The sequence below is a fragment of the Oncorhynchus mykiss genome, chromosome 7 (genome assembly GCF_013265735.2).
Source record: "Oncorhynchus mykiss isolate Arlee chromosome 7, USDA_OmykA_1.1, whole genome shotgun sequence".
Classification (NCBI taxonomy): domain Eukaryota; kingdom Metazoa; phylum Chordata; class Actinopteri; order Salmoniformes; family Salmonidae; genus Oncorhynchus; species Oncorhynchus mykiss.
In genome coordinates this window covers 64,449,348-64,467,718 of record NC_048571.1, presented here as the reverse complement: position 1 = coordinate 64,467,718, position 18,371 = coordinate 64,449,348, and the positions used below count along the sequence as shown (strand labels likewise).

Sequence of the window (18,371 nt, the reverse complement as noted above, 5' to 3'; positions counted from 1 at the left end):
CATTAGCATTCAGCTGGCAACATTTACACAAAAAAACAGAAAAGCATTCAAAAAAATCATTTACCTTTGAAGAACTTCAGATGTTTTCAATGAGGAGACTCTCAGATAGCAAATGTTCAGTTTTTCCTGAAAGATTATTTGTTTAGGACAAATCGCTCCGTTTTCTGCGTCACGTTTAGCTATGAAAAAACCCCTGTATCCAGGATTGTGTAAATCTATCAGCAAGCTCATTAGCATAACACAACGTTAACTATTTATGAAAATCGCAAATGAAATGAAATAAATATGCCATCTCTCAAGCTTAGCCTTTTGTAAACAACACTGTCATCTCAGATTTTCAAAATATGCTTCTCAACCATAGGAAAACAATAATTTGTGTAAAAGTAGCTAGCTAGAGTTAGCATTTCGCGTTAGCATTTAGCGTTAGCATTAGCGTTAGCATCCAGCACGCAACATTAACAAAAACATAAAAGCCTTCAAATAAAATCATTTACCTTTGAAGAACTTCTGATGTTTTCAATGAGGATACTCTCAGTTAGATAGCAGATGCTCAGTTTTTCCAAAAAGATTCCTTGTGTATTAGAAATAGCTCCGTTTTATACATCACATTTGGCTACCAAAAAAAATCCATAAATTCAGTCCTCAAAACGCAAACTTTTTTCCAAATTAACTCCATAATATCGACTGAAAACATGGCAAACGTTGTTTAGAATCAATCATCAAGGTGTTTTTCACATATCTCTTCATTGATACATCGTTCTTGGACACATGCTTTCTCCCCTGAATCAAATGGTAAAGTAGAAGCAGCTGGCAATTGCGCACCGAATTCGACACAGGACACCAGGCGGACACTTGGAAAATGTAGTCTCTTATGGTCAATCTTCTAATGATATGCCTACAAATACGTCACAATGCTGCTAAGACCTTGGGCGAACGACAGAAAGTGTAGGCTCATTCGTTGCGCAATCACAGCCATATAAGGAGAGAATGGAAAACAGAGCTTCAGAAATTCTGCTAATTCCTGGGTGATGCATCATCTTGGTTTCGCCTGTAGAATGAGTTCTGGGGCACTTACAGACAAAATCTTTGCAGATTCTGAAACTTCAGAGTGTTTTCTTTCCAAAACTGTCAAGAATATGCATAGTCGAGCATCTTTTCGTGACAAAATATTGCGCTTAAAACGGGAACGTTTTTTATCCAAAAATGAAATAGCGCCCCTAGAGCTCTAACAGGTTAAGGCACTTACATCACACATAAAACAAAAGATAACAGTACATCATATAACATTATTACACCACTACATAAAGTGTATAATACCGGGCCTCCCGGGTGGCGCAGTGGTTAAGGGAAGTGCCATCAGAGTCTCTGGGTTCGCGCCCAGGCTCTGTCGTAACCGGCCGCGACCGGGAGGTCCGTGGGGCGATGCACAATTGGCCTAGCGTCGCCTGGGTTAGGGAGGGCTTGGTCGGTAGGGGTGTCCTTGTCTCATCGCGCACCAGCGACTCCTGTGGCGGGCTGGGCGCAGTGTACGCTAACCAAGGTGGCCAGGTGCACGGTGTTTCCTCCGGCGCATTGGTGCGGCTGGCTTCCGGGTTGGATGTGCGCTGTGTTAAAGAAGCAGCGGCTTGGTTGGTTGTGTATCGGAGGACGCATGACTTTCAACCTTCGTCTCTCCCGAGCCCGTACGGGAGTTGTAGCGATGAGACAAGATGGTAGCTACAATTGGATACTACGAAATTGGGGAGAAAAAGGGGTAAAATTCAAAACAAAAAAAAAAGTGTATAATACAATATTTCAATGTACGTGTGTGCTAGCTTATGTATGTAGTGTGTGTCTCTTCACAGTGCCCACTGTTCCATTTTTATCTGTTTTTACCTTTACCTGTAAGCCAATAGAGTTCCATGTAGTCATGGCTCTGTATGTCTGTTCTGGACTTGGGGATTGTGAAGAGACATGTCTGGCATGTCTTGTGGGGTACGCATAGGTGTCTGAGCTGTGTGCTGTTAGTTTAAACAGAAAGCTCAGTGCATTCAGCTTGTCAACACTTCTTACAAAACAAGTAGAGATGAAATCAATCTCTCCACTTTGATCCATGAGAGATTGACATGCATGTCTTAATGTTAGCTCCCTGTTTACATTTAAGGGCCAGCCGTGCTACCCTGTTCTGTGCCAAGTGTAAGCCAATTCACCATCCCTCTGTGGTGAACAGACATTTTAGCTACTGTTGTATTAACATGTTTTGACCATGACAGTTTACAATCCAGGGTTACTCCAAGCAGTTTAGTCACCTCAACTTGCTAAATTTCCACATCATTCATTACAAGATTTAGTTGAGGTTTAGGGAAATATTTTGTCCCAAATACTTAAAATTCCTCAAAGCGAGTGGCATGTCATTAGAGATTGAAAAAAGGGGCCTAAACAGCTGCCCTGGGGAATTCCTGATTCTACCTGGATTATGTTGGAGAGGCTTCCATTAAATAACACCCCCTGTGTTCTGTTAGACAGGTAACTCTTTATCCACAATATAGTGGATGGGTGTAAAGCCATAACATACGTTTTTTCAGCAGCAGACTGATGTCAAAAGCCGCACTGAAGTCTAAATCTTTTCATCAATTTGTTTCAGCCAATCAGTGTAAGTGTTGTGCTTGTTGAATGTCCTTCCCAAAAGTTTACTACGGGTTGGTAACTGGTTGATTGGATGGCTATTTAAGCCAGTATAGGGGCTTACTATTCTTAGGTAGCATAATTACTTTTGCTTCCCTCCAAGCCTGAGGGCACACTTTCTAGTAGGCTTAAATTGAAGATATGACAAGAATGAGTTGCAATATCGTCCGCTATTATCCGCAGTAATATTCCATCCAAGTTGTCAGACCCCGGTGGCTTGTCATTGTTGATAGACAATTTCTTCACCTCTTCCACACAGAATTCAAAATTACGATGCTTGTCTTTCATAATATGGTCAGTTATACTTGGATGTATAGTGTGTGTGTTTGTTGCTGGCATGTCATGCCTAAGTTTGCAAATATTTGTTTATTACTTTTACACCTTTTCTCAATTTCGTGGTATCCAATTGATAGTTAGTCTCTCATCGCTGCAACTCCCCTACGGACTTGGGAGAGGCGAAGGTCGAGAGCCATGCGTCCTCCGAAACACGACCCTGCGATGCCACGCTACTTTTGACCTAAGCTGACACGGAAGCCAGCCGCACCAATGTGACGGAGGATACACTATCCAACTGACGACAGAGTTTAGCTTGCAGGTGCCTGGCCCGCCACAAGGAGTTGCTAGAGTACGATGAGACATGGAAATCCCGGCCCGCCAAACCCTCCCCTAACCTGGACAATGCTGGGCCAATATTGTGCACCACTTCATGGGTCTCCTGGAACCAGAGGCTGTAGTGACACCGCAGCACTGATGTGCTGCCCCACTCAGGAGTGGAAGTTTGCTAATCTTGCCAATTAATTTTTTTAAAAGTAGTTGGCAATATCTGTGGGTTGTGTGATGGATGAGCAATCTAATTCAATGAATGATGCAGCTGAGTTTGCCCAAAATGTAATTGAAGGTGCTTTTTTTAGTCAGTTTAGTCACACGATTTCTCAATTTGCAGTGTTTTCCCAATCGGTTGTGCAGCCAGACTTGTTTGCCATTCCTTTTGCCTCTTCCCTTTCAACCATACAATTTCTCAATTCCTCATAAATCCAAGGGGATTTAACAGTTTGCAGTAATTTTCTTAAATGGGTGCATGCTTATTAGTAACTGGAATAAGCAATTTCATAAGTGTCAAGTGCAGCATCTGGTTGCACCTCATGACATCACAGAGCAGAAAATATTCTTTACATCAACATAGGAATCACTACAAAATGTATTGAATTCTCTCTTATACACTATATTTATCAGGTATGAAGGGAAGACCCAGATCAACAATAGTTTAATGTTCCAAACAGGGGCATGCAATAGACAGGTCAAGGCAGGCAGGGGTCAGAAAACCAGAGGTGGGACAGCAGGCAGGCTCAGGGTAAGGCAGAGATCGGTAATCCAGAGGGGGGCAGAGGTACCTGTCGGCAGGCAGGCAGAGTGGTCAGGCAGGCAGGCTCGGGTCCAAAACCGGGAGGGCAAGAAAAGAGACTGGGGAAAAAAGCAGGCGCTGAAACACAAACTGCTGGTTGACTTGAACAAATAAGACAAATTGGCACAGACAGACAGAAAACACAGGTATAAATACACAGGGGATAATGGGGAAGATGGGTGACACCTGGAGGGGGGTGGAGACAATCACAAAGACTGGTGAAACAGATCAGGATCTGACAATATTAGGCTCAGCCTTTGGAACTTTGATATGGCTACTATATTGTGATTGCTACAGCCGATGGCTTTGGATACTGATTTAAAGCAAATTTCAGCAGCATTAGTAAAGATGTTGATTACATGTTGATGATTTCATTCCTGTGCAGTTTGTAACTACGCTTGTAGGTTGACTGATAACCTGAACCAGGTTGCAGGCACTGGTTACATTTTGAAGCTTTTTCTTGAGTGGGCAGCGTGATGAAATCCAGTAAATATTTAAAATCACCCAGAAAATGTACTTCTGTTGAAATCACATATCAAGCATTTCACACACATTATCCAGATACTAACTGTTAGCACTTGGTGGTCTATAGCAAGAATGGGCTTTAGGTGAGGCAGATGAACCTGTATATACATATTACTTCAACAGTATTTAACATGAGATTCTCTCTAATCTATACAGGAATGTGGTTCTGAATATAGACCGCAACACTTCACCCATTGGCATTTCTGTCTTGTCTGTAGATGTTAAAGCCATGTATTGCTACCACTGTATCAAAGGTATTATCCAAGTGAGTTTCAGAAATATAATATTAATGTCATCTTTTACGAGCAAGTTATTGATTTCATGGAACTTGTTTCATAGCCCACGTTAACAGATGTAGCCTATTTTTAGAATTTTTCTGGGATGCTTGTTTTTATTGCTGTACTGGGAAGCTTATCAGAAGTAGACATAACAATGTTATTTATATTTGAGCTGATAGTGCAGGGTGAGCTGCACACAGTGGACTTCCTAGTAGGGCACACCGCGTCCGTGGTATTAGTAAAACTCTGGTTTATAGGCACATACAATAGCTGTAGGATCAACAGAGATATTCAGGGCAGTTAGAGGGACATAAATGAAGTTACTTACATTGTGTCTGCCAACACCCCTGGGACAATGTACATTACCAGCAGCACTACAACAACTTAGCGACAACGGTAGGGATCATCTGAGCTGGGCTTGGGTCATTTGTCTCAACGCAGCCTTGAAATGTATGGACAGGTGATTTGGATGGACTCCGTCATTCCTGTAGAGCATCTTCTGTTTCCAGAAACTGTCAAAGTGATCTATGAAAGTGATTCCAACAGAGCTAGCGTAATCTTTTAGCCAGGTGTGTAATGCCAGTAGCCAGTAAATATTTCACACCCACGGTCCAATGATGGTACCGGACCTGAAATAATTGGCCGCTTTTAAAAAATCTTTCACTGCTAGAATCAGTTCTTTAAAATCAATTTTCAGCAGTTCCGAGCTAGTCCTCCTAATATTGTTTGACCCCACATAGACTACGACAGCATCAGCTCCCGGCATCTGTCATAGAACGGTCGAAAGCAGCCTTGTAATATCCTGTACTTGTGCTCTAGGATAGCACAGGATTTTTGCCCCAGGAACCATGATGTTTCTTACCATAGAACTGCCAATGATGACAGCTGGTGCAATGGCTGAGGAGGTCCAGCCGTTGTTTCACCTCAAGTGGTATCAAAAACGCCTCGAGGACCGAAGGGCGGTGGGGCCAGATGGACCCGAGCCAGCTGTAGTATCCACCATGGATGGTGAATTGGCCAGAGTCTTGGACAGCCTCACGGTCTGATGAGGGTGAAAGCTCTGAGGATCTGAACCCGAGGTAGAAGCCACCGGAGAGGGGAACAGAACAGAGGACGAAGGCGCAGGTACCTCTGGATACGATCTCGGATCGGAAGCACCCAGGGAAGAAGGTGCTGGAACCTCTGGATCCAGGACGGCGAAGCTATTTCTGGTCTGTGTCCGCTCCGGGCTTAACATCTCCAAGGAGGCCCCCGTTGCCAGAGGACGCTGTTTTCGACTTCCACGGCAGGTGACATATTTCCATGGCTGATTGGTAGGATCGAGAACAGGAACATACACCAAGTCATCAAGGAACATCCTACTAGCTCCATTCTCCAGGGAAGGGGCTACTGGGGTGGAAAAGAAAGGTAGGCAGGTGTGGATTCTCCTGTAGCTTGTGTAGGTTCGCTATTTGTTTGCTGAGAGTAGCAACTTTACCCCTGTAGTTCTCTGCAAGCAAACAGTTGCTACATTGTAAGTCATGGCAGTCCACATTGTCTCAGAATAAAGCAAAATAAACACAGATCCTGCAGCTTTTAAAATGTTTGTTAGTGTCCTCCATTTGAGGCTCCAGGCTAGATAGGCTAGTTAAGCCACCCGGGCCTACATGTCTCTCGTCTTGACAGGGAATTCTCAACTTATCCGAGAGAGAACCACACTGCTATTAAAAACGTCAGGCCAAGGTAAGCCTAGACAATTAATATAATTTGTTTTTACATTGACGATGTGAAAAATGAATGGCGGTTTAGAGTTTTATAACTCAGGCTAGCAAAACACGTTTCATCAACAACACAGTGTGTTGATGGAGTGATTTGGTTTGTTAAAATTAGATTGACCCATCCAATGGTTGTTTCTGACCATTAAAACAAACAACAAATTCACCTCTTTTCTTGGATAAAAAAGTATCCAAGACTTGGTATTGTCTACTCAAATATAGCTTAGCATTAGCATCGTTAAGGGCAACACAAGCCAATGCCAGCAAACAAGTTATTTTACATGACAATTTAAAGTAACAGTTTACTTGAATGATGCAAAATCCAGCCTGCAAACTGTCTTTAAAGAACTCGCCACCTTGTAGTCCTAAAAAAACTATTTCTCTGGTTCGTTCAGCCATTCATATTGGCAAAATTAATGGGGAAAGAATAGGGTTTTGGAATTATTGCCGAAAAGGTCTGCGAATAACAGGCTTATGAAATCTTAGACATTTTGTTCTATGAGATATCACTCAGTTAACATGACCTTTTATGCATTATGAAGCCTTTATGTGCATGTTTATTTTATTACATAAAAGCTTCAAAATTCACAAAAAGTGACATTAGCTGTTGAAGATTCTCATAGAACAAAACATATAAAAAAGCCCATGTTTACCACGGACCTTATTTTCGGCGTTTATCAAATAACCCTACAAAAATGACATGAATTTCCCCATAGGCTTTGTTCAACGAACCATGGCATAGTGCCTACAAAAACCATTACGATTACTCTCTATAATACCCAATCCTTTTATCAATGCAAAACATTTTTCATTATCTGATGTGCATTATGCATCTGAAGTCAGCTTTACTATTCATAAACTGTCTGTACAGTTTGCTGCTATAACAGGTTTCACTCTTCTGGGAAGGCTTTCCACTAGATGTTAGAACATTGCTGTGGGGACTTGCTTCCATTGAGCCACAGGAGCATTAGTGAGGTCGGGCCCTGATGGTGGGCGATTAGGCCTGGCTTGCAGTTGTTACATTACAGCCTTATTCTAAAATGTATTAAATTATACCCCATAATGACAAAGCAAAAATAGGTTTAGAAATGTGTGCTAATTTATTACAAATAAAAAACTGAAATACATTTACATAAGTATTCAGACCCTTTACTCAGTACCTTTTTGAAGCACCTTTGGCAGCAAATACAGCATAGTCTTCTTGGGTACAACACTACAATCTTGGCACACCTGTATGTGGGGAGTTTCTCCCATTCTTCTCTGCAGATCCTCTCAAGCGCTGTCAGGTATTTTCAGGTCTCTCCAGAGATGTTCGATCAGGTTCAAGTCCGGTCTCTGACTTGGCCACTCAAGGATATTCATGGAGTGTTTCCCATGCTTGTTCAATGAACCATTAACAATTAATGAACATGCACCTGTGGAACGGTCATTAAGACACTAACAGCTTACAGACGGTAGGCAATTAAGGTCACAGTTATGACAACTTAGGACACGAAAGAGGCCTTTCCACTGACTCTGAAAAACACCAAAGTCCCTGCTCATCTTCGTGAACGTGCCTTAGGCATGCTGCAAGGAGGCATGAGGACTGCAGATGTGGCCAGGGCAATAAATTGCAATGTCCGTACTGTCCGTACGCCTAAGACAGTGCTACAGGGAGACAGGACGGACACTGATCATCCTCGCAGTGGCAGACCACGTGTAACAACACCTGAACAGGATTGGTACATCCAAACATCACACATGCGGGACAGGTACAGGATGGCAACAACTGCCCGAGTTACACGAGCAACGCACAATCCCTCCATCAGTGCTCAGACTGTCCTCTATAGGCTGAGAGAGGCTGGACTGAGGGCTTCTAGGCCTGTTGTTAGGCAGGTCCTCACCAGACATCACCAGCAACAACGTCGCCTATGGGCACAAACCCACCGTCGCTGGACCAGACAGGACTGGCAAAAAGTGCTCTTCACTGACAAGTCGTGGTTTTGTCTCACCAGGGGTGATGGTTGGATTTGCGTTTATTGTCGAAGGACTGCTCGTTACACTGAGGCCTGTACTCTGGAGCGGGATCGATTTGGAGGTTCAGGGTCCGTCATGGTCTGGGGCGGTGTGTCACAGCATCATTGGACTGAGCTTGTTGTCATTGCAGGCAATCTCAAAGCTGTGCATTACAGGGAAGACATCCTCCACCCTCATGTGGTACCCTTCCTGCAGGCTCATCCTGACAATGCCCTCCAGCATGACAATGCCACCAGCCATACTGCTCGTTCTGTGCGTGATTTCCTGCAGGACCGGAATGTCAGTGCTCTGCCAGCGAAGAGCCCGGATCTCAATCCCATTGAGCACGTCTGGGACCTATTGGATCGGAAGGTGAGGGCTAGGGCCATTCCCCCTAGAAATGTCTGGGAACTTGCAGGTGCCTTGGTGGAAGAGTGGGGTAACCTCTCACAGCAAGAACTGGCAAATCTGGTGCAGTCCATGAGGAGGAGATGCACTGCAGTACTTAATGCAGATGGTGGCCACACCAGACACTGACTTTTGATTTTGACCCCCACCCCCCCTTTGTTCAGGGACACATTATTAAATTTCTGTTAGCCACATGTCTGTGGAACTTGTTCAGTTTGTCTCAGTTGTTGAATCTTATGTTCATACAAATATTTACACATGTTAAGTTTGATAAAATAAACACAGTTGACAGTGAGAGGACGTTTCTTTTTTTGCTGAGTTTAGAAAAGTGCCTTTCTAAATCATGTCCCAATCAATTGAATTTACCACAGGTGGACTCCAAGTTGTATAAACATCTCAAGGAGGATCAATGGAAACAGGATGCACCTGAGATCAATTTCGAGTCTTACTGCAAAGGGTCTGAATACTTATGTAACTAAGGTATTACATTTTTTTTATTTGTAATAAATTAACATTTCTAAACCTGTTTTCACTTTGTCATTATGGGGTATTGTGTGTAGGTTGCTCAGGATTTTTATTTATTGAATCTATTTTAGAATAAGGCTGTAACGTAACAAAGTGGAAAAAGTCAAGGGGTCTGAATACTTTCCGAATGCACAGAACAAAAATATAAACGCAACAATTTCATTGATTTTACTGAGTTATAGTTCATATGAAATCAGTCAATTTAAATAATTTCATTAGCCACTAATCTATGGATTTCACATGACTGGGAATACAGGTCACAGAAACCTTGAAATGGGGCTCACAATGGGCCTCAGGATCTCGTCACAGTACTTTTGTGTGTTCAAATTGCCATCGACAAAATGCAATTGAGTTGGTTGTCCGTAGCTTATGCCTGCTCATACCATAACCCCACCTCTGTTCACAACGTTGACATCAGCAACCCGCTCGCCCACATGACGCCATACACATGGTCTGCAGTTGTGACGCTGGTTGGACGTACTGCCAAATTCTCTAAAACGACGTTGGAGGCGGCTTATGGTAGAGAAATTAACATTAAATTCTCTGGCAACAGCTCTGGTGGACATTCCTGCATTCAGCATGCCAATTGCATGCTCCTTCAAAACTTATCTGTTTTGTGAGACAAAACTGCACATTTTAGTGTCCACAGCTCAAGCCGCACCTTTTTATTTATTCAACTAGGCAAGTTAGTTAAGAACAAATTCTTATTTTCAATGACGGCCTAGGAACAGTGGGTTAACTGCCTGTTCAGGGGCAGAACGACAGATTTGTACCTTGTCAGCTCGGGGATTTGAACTTGCAACCTTCCGGTTACTTGTCCAACGCTCTAACCACTAGCTACACTGCAGCACCTGTGTAATGATCATGCGGTTTAGTCATCTTCTTGAGATGCCACACCTGTGGCATGGATTATCTTGGCAAAGGAGAACTGCTCAGGGATGTAAACAAATTTGTGCACAAAAATGGAGAAATACACTTTTATTTCAGCTCATGAAACATGGGACCAACACTTTACATGTTGTGTTTATATATTTTTTCAATGTATATATTCTGGACATTGCTCATTCTTTAATTTTGCCTCACCTGCGATTCCATGTTAAAAATATGCTTACACGACCAATACAATTTTATTTGATAGCCAATCTCAAACCCAAATTACTACATACAGTATGTAAAGTTTATGCTAGTAATACAAACACATGAACTGTCTGTTACAGGCTTTGGTTTATCCATTTATTTTTTAGAGGTTGGACATTAGCACGTGGGACGCACAGATTGGTGTCACCTCGTTAGTCAGTATGCGTTACACCTGTGCTGGTTTGTCCATATCGTTAGTCGGAAGCTGTTTCACTTGTGCTGTCCCAGGTGATATGTAAGGCCCAGTGCTCCAGTTGGCTTGAGAGAGGTGGAGGGTTAACACCATTAGTTGGAGCTCCCTATTTGATTTCTAGAAAAACAATCCTTTTTTCTGATCAAAATCAAATTTATTTATATAGCCCTTCGTACATCAGCTGATATCTCAAAGTGCTGTACAGAAACCCAGCCTAAAACCCCAAACAGCAAGCAATGCAGGTGTAGAAGCACGGTGGCTAGGAAAAACTCCCTAGAAAGGCCAAAACCTAGGAAGAAACCTAGAGAGGAACCAGGCTATGTGGGGTCTGATCTTCCCTGTGTTTGTTTTGCTTCCTGACTAAGTTTGGTGTGGGTTTTTATTTTGTTTGCCTCTTCTTTGTGGGCGCTCATGGTGCGTGTCTTAGATCCCAGTTGTTGTTGCTAGTCAACTTCAGTGGACACCCCCATGAGTGTCTTTCTGAACCCCTCCTAAAACCCCACCTGTTTTGTTTTGGTTGTTAGTGACTCTGTTAGCTCCCCTTTCAGTTTGAGTGACAATTTTTGATTTCCTTGCTGGGGAAAGTAACAAAATGTGGGCTCGTCCAGGATATTGTTTCCCATGAGTATGGTAGTCTCTCTAATCACCTACTCTGAAGCTCTGCTGTGTCCAGATATTTAAGTGTCACTGAGAGGTAACCCTGAAGGGTTAAGATTGGTGGAATAATTTTGAAAGTTGCATAAACACACAAGATTATAAAAAAATAGCCTTGGACTTTAAGTTGGAAGTGTTTGTGGAAAACTCTACATGGGAGATGCTAGATAAATGTACGAAGGCGAATCAGCTCGTCATTGCAAAGCATTATGACATAAGTTGCACATGCTGATTCAAAAGCTGTAATCTTTGGTGGAGGAGGAAATCTGTCCGGAGAGGGGGGATGATGAAATATGTCCTAAAGATGGTAGAGTACACCCCATAGATGTGCACCTGTGAGAGGTAGAACTAAAAGCAAAATGGGGGCTTGAGAGATTGAGCAAGGAAAATGAAAGCGACTGTGAAGAGATTGGAGCAACAGAAATATGAGTTTCAGCACAAGGAAAGGGAACAGGAATGTGAGCATGCCATTCGACTAAGAGATAGATCTGGAAGCATTTAGAATCCAGGCAGGCCATCCTGCACCCTCGGTAGTTTGATCTTGGTCGGAACAGCCGACTTGTACCGCCTTTCAATGAAAAGGAGGTGGACGTATATTTTACTCTGAGCGGATTGCCACTTCCCTAAAATGTCCGTGAGACATTTAGTCACTGCTCCTCCAACGTGTTCTTGTTGGAAAAGAAAGTGTACGCCACTTTCTCTTGACCAAGTTCAGATTTTGATACTGTTAAAACCTTGATGATTTAAAGACACTCATACTTCTCGAGCAGTTCAAGAATTGCCTTCACGAAAGGGTTGCTACCTACATTTGAGCACAAGGATCTCTTGAGAAAGCTGCAGTCCTTGCAGTTGAGTTGTGTTGGCACATAAAACTACCTTGATAAACAAAGCACCCAGTAGTTATACCTATGCAAAATCCAGAGGAATCACCTACAGCGAGGTATCAATCCTTTTTTACAGTGCACGATGATCGGCAGAAAACTGGTTTTTCGTATATCCGCCAGTTTGTCATTATTTCCGTGAGAAAGGACACATTGTCCTAAATGAGTGAGAAAAGAAAAAAAAACAATTGTATTTATTATGGATCTCCATTAGCTGCTGCCAAGGGGCTTTACTATTCTTAGGTAGCAGAATGACTTTTGCTTCTTTCCTGGCCTGAGGGGGCACACATTCTAGTAGGCTTAAATTGAAGATATGGCAAGTAGGAGTTGCAATATCGTCCAATATTATTCTCAGTAATTTTCCATCCAAGTTGTCAGACCCCGGTGACTTGCTGACTCCAACGGAACCAGAAATAAGATGAGATTTGAGTTCCACATTATACAAAGGACCTTCCATGCAACCAATCTCCACGATTTGTCCTAACACACTGTAACCAGTTGCTGAAGTATCAGACAAAGACAAAACACCCTCCAAAATGAAGGGCTGCCCCACTCCAACCCATTAAGTCTCTGGTTGGGACTGGTGTATCTCCTTAACAAGATTTTGGATCCGATGTGAAACCCTTTGTTTCAGATGTGTTCCTGTCTCTGTCGAGTGGCAATGCTGTTAAGCAGCCAGTGAAGATACTGTGACAGCCCATTCCTTCATTTTGGAGGGTGTTTTGCCTTTGTCTGATACTTCAGCAACTGGTTACAGTGTGTTAGGACAAGGCGCGGAGATTGGTTGCATGGAAGGTCCTTTGTATAATGTGGAACTCAAGTCTGATCTTATTTCTGGTTCCGTTGGAGTGAGGTCTAGCCTACCGGTGAAGGGGTCTCATTCATTTTGAGGTCGTGCCAAAACCTGTCATTTGTAAGGAACACAGAGTAGAGGAACCTAATGGGTTATCAGGAAAGTACCCTAGCATGTTCCCAGCGTGTGCCGTTACACTCGTTATGTCTAAGAAAGTTGCTGGGAGCAAGTTTAGCATTGAGGAGGTTGTCAACGATCCCACCATGGTTGATCTCTCTGAGACATTTATGTGTGATCCTGATTTCGGTAAAACTCCTGAGTTGACCTCTCCTTTGAAAACCCCAAAGGTGAGTGAGTTTGTACAGTTGACACTTACGTCTAGGAAGCAGCTGATTGCTGAACAGAGAAACGCAGTTTCCCTCTCCTCTCTTTTTGCTGAGATACATCCAGAGGAGGAGTTTGATTAATTTTGTGGGGGTTACTTTGACAGAGATGGTGTTCTAATGAGGAAATGGTGTTCTCGCACCACTTCTGGGCAAGACGATTGGCCCTATTCCTGCTTTTGACAATCCTTTCCGCAGGGTTCTGGTGGTCTACGTTGGTCCTTCGCCCAAAGCCAAGAGTGGTAACCAGTTTCTCTTAACCATCATGTGTGCTGCCAATCATTTTCCTGAGGCCAATCCACTGAGAAAAATCACGAGGGGAAAGTTACTATGGATATTGCAGGAGTTTCCCCTTGAAATCAGACATGTCTGTGGTAAGGACAACTTCATTGCTGATAGTCTTTCGAGGGTGGGCAGTCATTACGTTTTGTATTCAGCCAGTGTATAGCCTTGGCTCATAATTTATTTTGACTGCACGCTTTGCCATTTTGGTTGGGCTTGCTCCAAGGGGATGAGAGTTATAGAAATGTATGTGATTTTACCTATGTTTCTCAACTTTAGAGTTTTAGGCAGTAAGATTGTAAAAATAAAATGTATATATAAAATAAGTGGCTGTTTTGTCTTGTATTTAATTGTTCAACAAAAAATAACAGGCTTTCGTTTTTTCATTTATATTTCGAGGTTGGACATTAGCACGTGGGGTGCGCGTGGGTATCACCTTGTTATTCGGCCAACTGGCCCAGGGCTCCAGTTGGCTTGAGAGATGCGGAGGGTTAACGCTTTTAGTTGGCTCTCCCTAGTTGATTTCTAGATAAAGGATTATTTATCTGATCTTCCCTGTTCCGTTTTGCTCCACCTTTTGGTTTGCTTCCTGTCTTTAAGTTTGGTGTGGGTTTTTATTTAGTTTGCATCTTCTTGGGCAAAGGGGGAACTAACAAAGAGTCACTGACAACAACCAAAATGAAATAGGTGGGGTTTTAGAAAAGTTTCTGAAAGACACTCATGGTGGGTGTCTTAGATCCCAGTTGTTGTTGCTAGTCAACTTTCAGAAACATTTCAGAAACCCCACCTATTTCATTTTGGTTGTTGTCAGTGACTCTTTGTTAGTTCCCCCTTCAGTTTGAGCGACAATTTTTGGTTTCCTTGCTGTGGAACGTAACACTGTCATGAATGCATATGAAGTGCCAAGTGTATGACAGCACTATATAGGCCACATGATTGTTCCCATTAAGCATTACGAAATGGTATCCCACTGGTCATTTCACTTGGGTCAGTTCTGCACAGCACGGTCCAGGGGTTGACTCTGGCCTGTCGGCCAATGAATCCTTGCACAGCAGCAAGCTCTGTTTTCCTTCAGGAGAAGAAAGAAAAGATCAGAGATACAGAGGCCTGTGTACAAAAATAAAACAAAACACAAATCTAAGGACAAGGTTAACCCCCCGATCCTTTGCCCCCTAAAGAAAGCCCTAAGCTGACGTGGGTTGACCCTTCTGGCCTATAAGCTTATTTCTTCTGTTGAAAGCGTCACAAAAAACTGTGCTCAAGTCCAGCTGGGTTTTCTGTGGAGAGATGAGGATTTTGTAAAATAAACATGCTTGTCACGTATACTCCCTCTCCAACTCTCGAGGTCGTCAGGCTGCTCATTATTACGCCCGCGAGTCACCATCAGCGCCTCATCAGACTCCCCTGGACTCAATCACCTGCCTGATTACCTTCCTTATATATGTCACTCCCTTTGGTTCTTTCCCAAGGTGTTTTTGTTTCTGTTCCGTTGTTTCATGTCTGTACGCTACTCGTGTTTCTTGTTTTATTTATTATTAAAGTCACTCCCTGAACTTGCTTCCCGGCTCCCAGCGTACACATTACAGAATAACGCCTCACCAAAGGGGAGCATCAGGGAGTTTTTTTTTTTCTGTGACTGTAGGTGACGTTGGGTCCGGGTGCCGCAACCAGGGATGCCTCAGCTGGCTTCCATGCCTCAGCTAGTTCATCAGATTTACAAGACTCGGTTTCCCTGTCAAGTGTCTGTTGCCGTGTTTACTGAGGACACCTCAGCTAGCTGGTCAGGCTCCCATGCCTTGGCTGGCACGACAGGCATCCCAAGACTCTGTTGGCTCGCCAGGTCCCCGCGCCTCGGCCGGCCTCGCCAGGTCACCTCGCCAGGTCCCCGGGATCATCTCTCTGGTCGGCGTCCTGCAGCTGGAGCCATGCGTCAGGGAGGGGGTACTGTCACATACTTCCCCTCCCGATGTTCAAGGTCATCAGTCTGCTCATTATTACGCACCTGTCACCATCGTTATGTGCATCAGCGCCTCATCAGACTCACCTGGACTCAATCACCTGGCTGAATAGAGGAAGATGATCATCCACGGCAGGTGGTAGACAGGTGTGGCTGCTCTTAGGCCCAACGGAAGTCATGCATTCTCATGCACACCCAACTCTGCATTATTTCCACCCAGAACCCTGACTGAGACCTCCTCTGGCAGCAGACTCTCACTCCCCTCTCCCCTCTCCTCTCACTCCCCTCTCCCCAGACTCTCATTCTCCTCCCCTCTCCCCAGACTCACTCCCCTCCCCTCTCCCCTCTCCCCAGACTCTCACTCCTCTCCCCTCTCCCCAGACTCTCACTCCTCTCCCCTCTCCCCAGACTCTCACTCCTCTCCCCTCTCCCCAGACTCTCACTCCCCTCCCCTCTTCCCAGACTCTCACTCCTCTCCCCTCTCCCCAGACTCTCACTCCTCTCCCCTCTCCCCAGACTCTCACTCCCCTCCCCTCTCCCCAGACTCTCACTCCCCAGACTCTCACTCCCCTCCCCTCTCCCCAGACTCTCACTCCCCTCCCCTCTCTACAGACTCTCACTCCCCTCCCGTCTCATTCCCCTCTCCCCAGACTCTCACTCCCCTCCCCTCTCTACAGACTCTCACTGCCCTCCCGTCTCATTCCCCTCTCCCCAGACTCTCACTCCACTCCCCTCTCACTCCACCACAAAACATCAAACTGGACCTCCATTCTCTTAGTTATTCATTTTAGTCAAACATGTAAAACGGTAATATGAAATGAAGATAGGAGTGAGGCTGAGTGGTAGAAATATATGTGTGTGTATATAGATGATTATGAAGGGGGTGTATCTGTGGAGCAGCTTAAGAAATTGATGGTAAACCTTCCCTACATATGTCACTCCCTTTTGGTTCTTTCTCTAGGATTTTTTGTTTCTGTTCTGTTTCATGTCTGTACGCGTGTTTCTTGTTTTGTTCCTTGTTTTATTTATTATTAAAGTCACTCCCTGAACTTGCTTCCCGGCTCCCAGCGTACACGTTACAATGCTGGAGTAAAATATTCACTGCTCTTGCAGTGCATAAGGGTCAAGGTTATGGTAACTTGCGGATCACCTCAGAGGTCATAGTTCAAGCTAACCATATAGAATGGTGGCATTTCCATTGATGTTAAAAGGTCAGCATTGCATCAACCGATACTACTCACATCTTCCTCTCAGTACTCTGTCTTTGAAACCAAAGTTAGTAAGGGGTATTTAGAGTGCATCTTTTTTCTTTTTTCCCCAGTGATGTTAATTGGTCCCAGTATCCCAAGATTTTTTTTAGAAGCGTTACTCGCCTCACTGTTTTGATTTCTCTTTTAATCACCTCCATTCTACTCCTGTTCCCCCCTCTCCCCCCTCCCCTGACTCCAGCAGCCGTTCCTGGAGGTTAAGGTTCTCGAGACGACCAAACGTTCCCGACGTAACCTGGGACTGGACTGTGACGAGCACTCCACCGAGTCCCGCTGCTGCCGCTACCCGCTGACGGTGGACTTTGAGGCCTTCGGCTGGGACTGGATCATTGCTCCTAAGCGCTATAAGGCCAACTACTGCTCGGGCCAGTGTGAATACATGTTCATGCAGAAGTACCCACACACCCACCTGGTACAACACGCCAACCCCAGAGGCTCAGCAGGGCCCTGCTGCACCCCCACCAAGATGTCACCCATCAACATGCTCTATTTCAATGACAAGCAGCAGATCATCCACGGCAAGATCCCTGGTATGGTGGTAGACAGGTGTGGCTGCTCTTAGGCCCAACGGAAGTCATGCATACTCATGCACACCCAACTCTGCATTATTTCCACCCAGAACCCTGACTGAGACCTCCTCTGGCAGCAGACTCTCACTCCCCTCTCCCCAGACTCTCACTCCCCTCTCTCCAGACTCTCACTCCTCTCCCCTCTCTCCAGACTCTCACTCCTCTGCCCTCTCTCCAGACTCTCACTCCTCTGCCCTCTCTCCAGACTCTCACTCCTCTGCCCTCTCTCCAGACTCTCACTCCTCTGCCCTCTCTCCAGACTCTCACTCCTCTGCCCTTTCTCCCCTCTCTCCAGACTCTCACTCCCCTCTCTCCAGACTCTCACTCCCCTCTCTCCAGACTCTCACTCCCCTCTCCCCAGACTCTCACTCCCCTCTCCCCAGACTCTCACTCCCCTCTCCCCAGCCTCTCACTCCCCTCTCTCCCCAGACTCTCACTCCCCTCTCTCCCCAGACTCTCTCTCCCCAGACTCCCACTCCCCTCTCCCCAGACTCTCACTCCGCCACAAAACATCCCACTGGACCTCCATTCTCTTAGTTATTCATTTTAGTCAAACATGTAAAACGGTAATATGAAATGAAGATAGGAGTGAGGCTGAGTGGTAGATATATATATATATATCTGTGGAGCAGCTTAAGAAATTGATGGTAAATAAGACAACTGTTTTTGTTAGTTTTTTCTTTGAAAAGATGGTGTCTTTATT

The 18,371-nt window shown here is 44.5% G+C and overlaps 1 protein-coding gene across 2 annotated transcripts in view; it reads left to right on the top strand.

Annotated features, from left to right (window-relative positions):
• LOC110528233 (growth/differentiation factor 11-like) overlaps positions 1-17,830 on the top strand; it is a 39,247-nt gene extending 21,417 nt beyond the window's left edge. Inside the window, exon 3 of one of the 2 annotated variants that reach the window (XM_021610110.2) lies at positions 17,284-17,830. In XM_021610110.2, coding sequence (XP_021465785.1) covers positions 17,284-17,661 — 378 coding nt within the window. In that variant the 3' untranslated portion in view covers positions 17,662-17,830. Of the gene's footprint in view, positions 1-17,280 lie in introns of both variants that reach the window. The other variant, XM_021610109.2, reaches the window with a different exon arrangement.
• Positions 17,831-18,371: the final 541 nt, after the last annotated feature.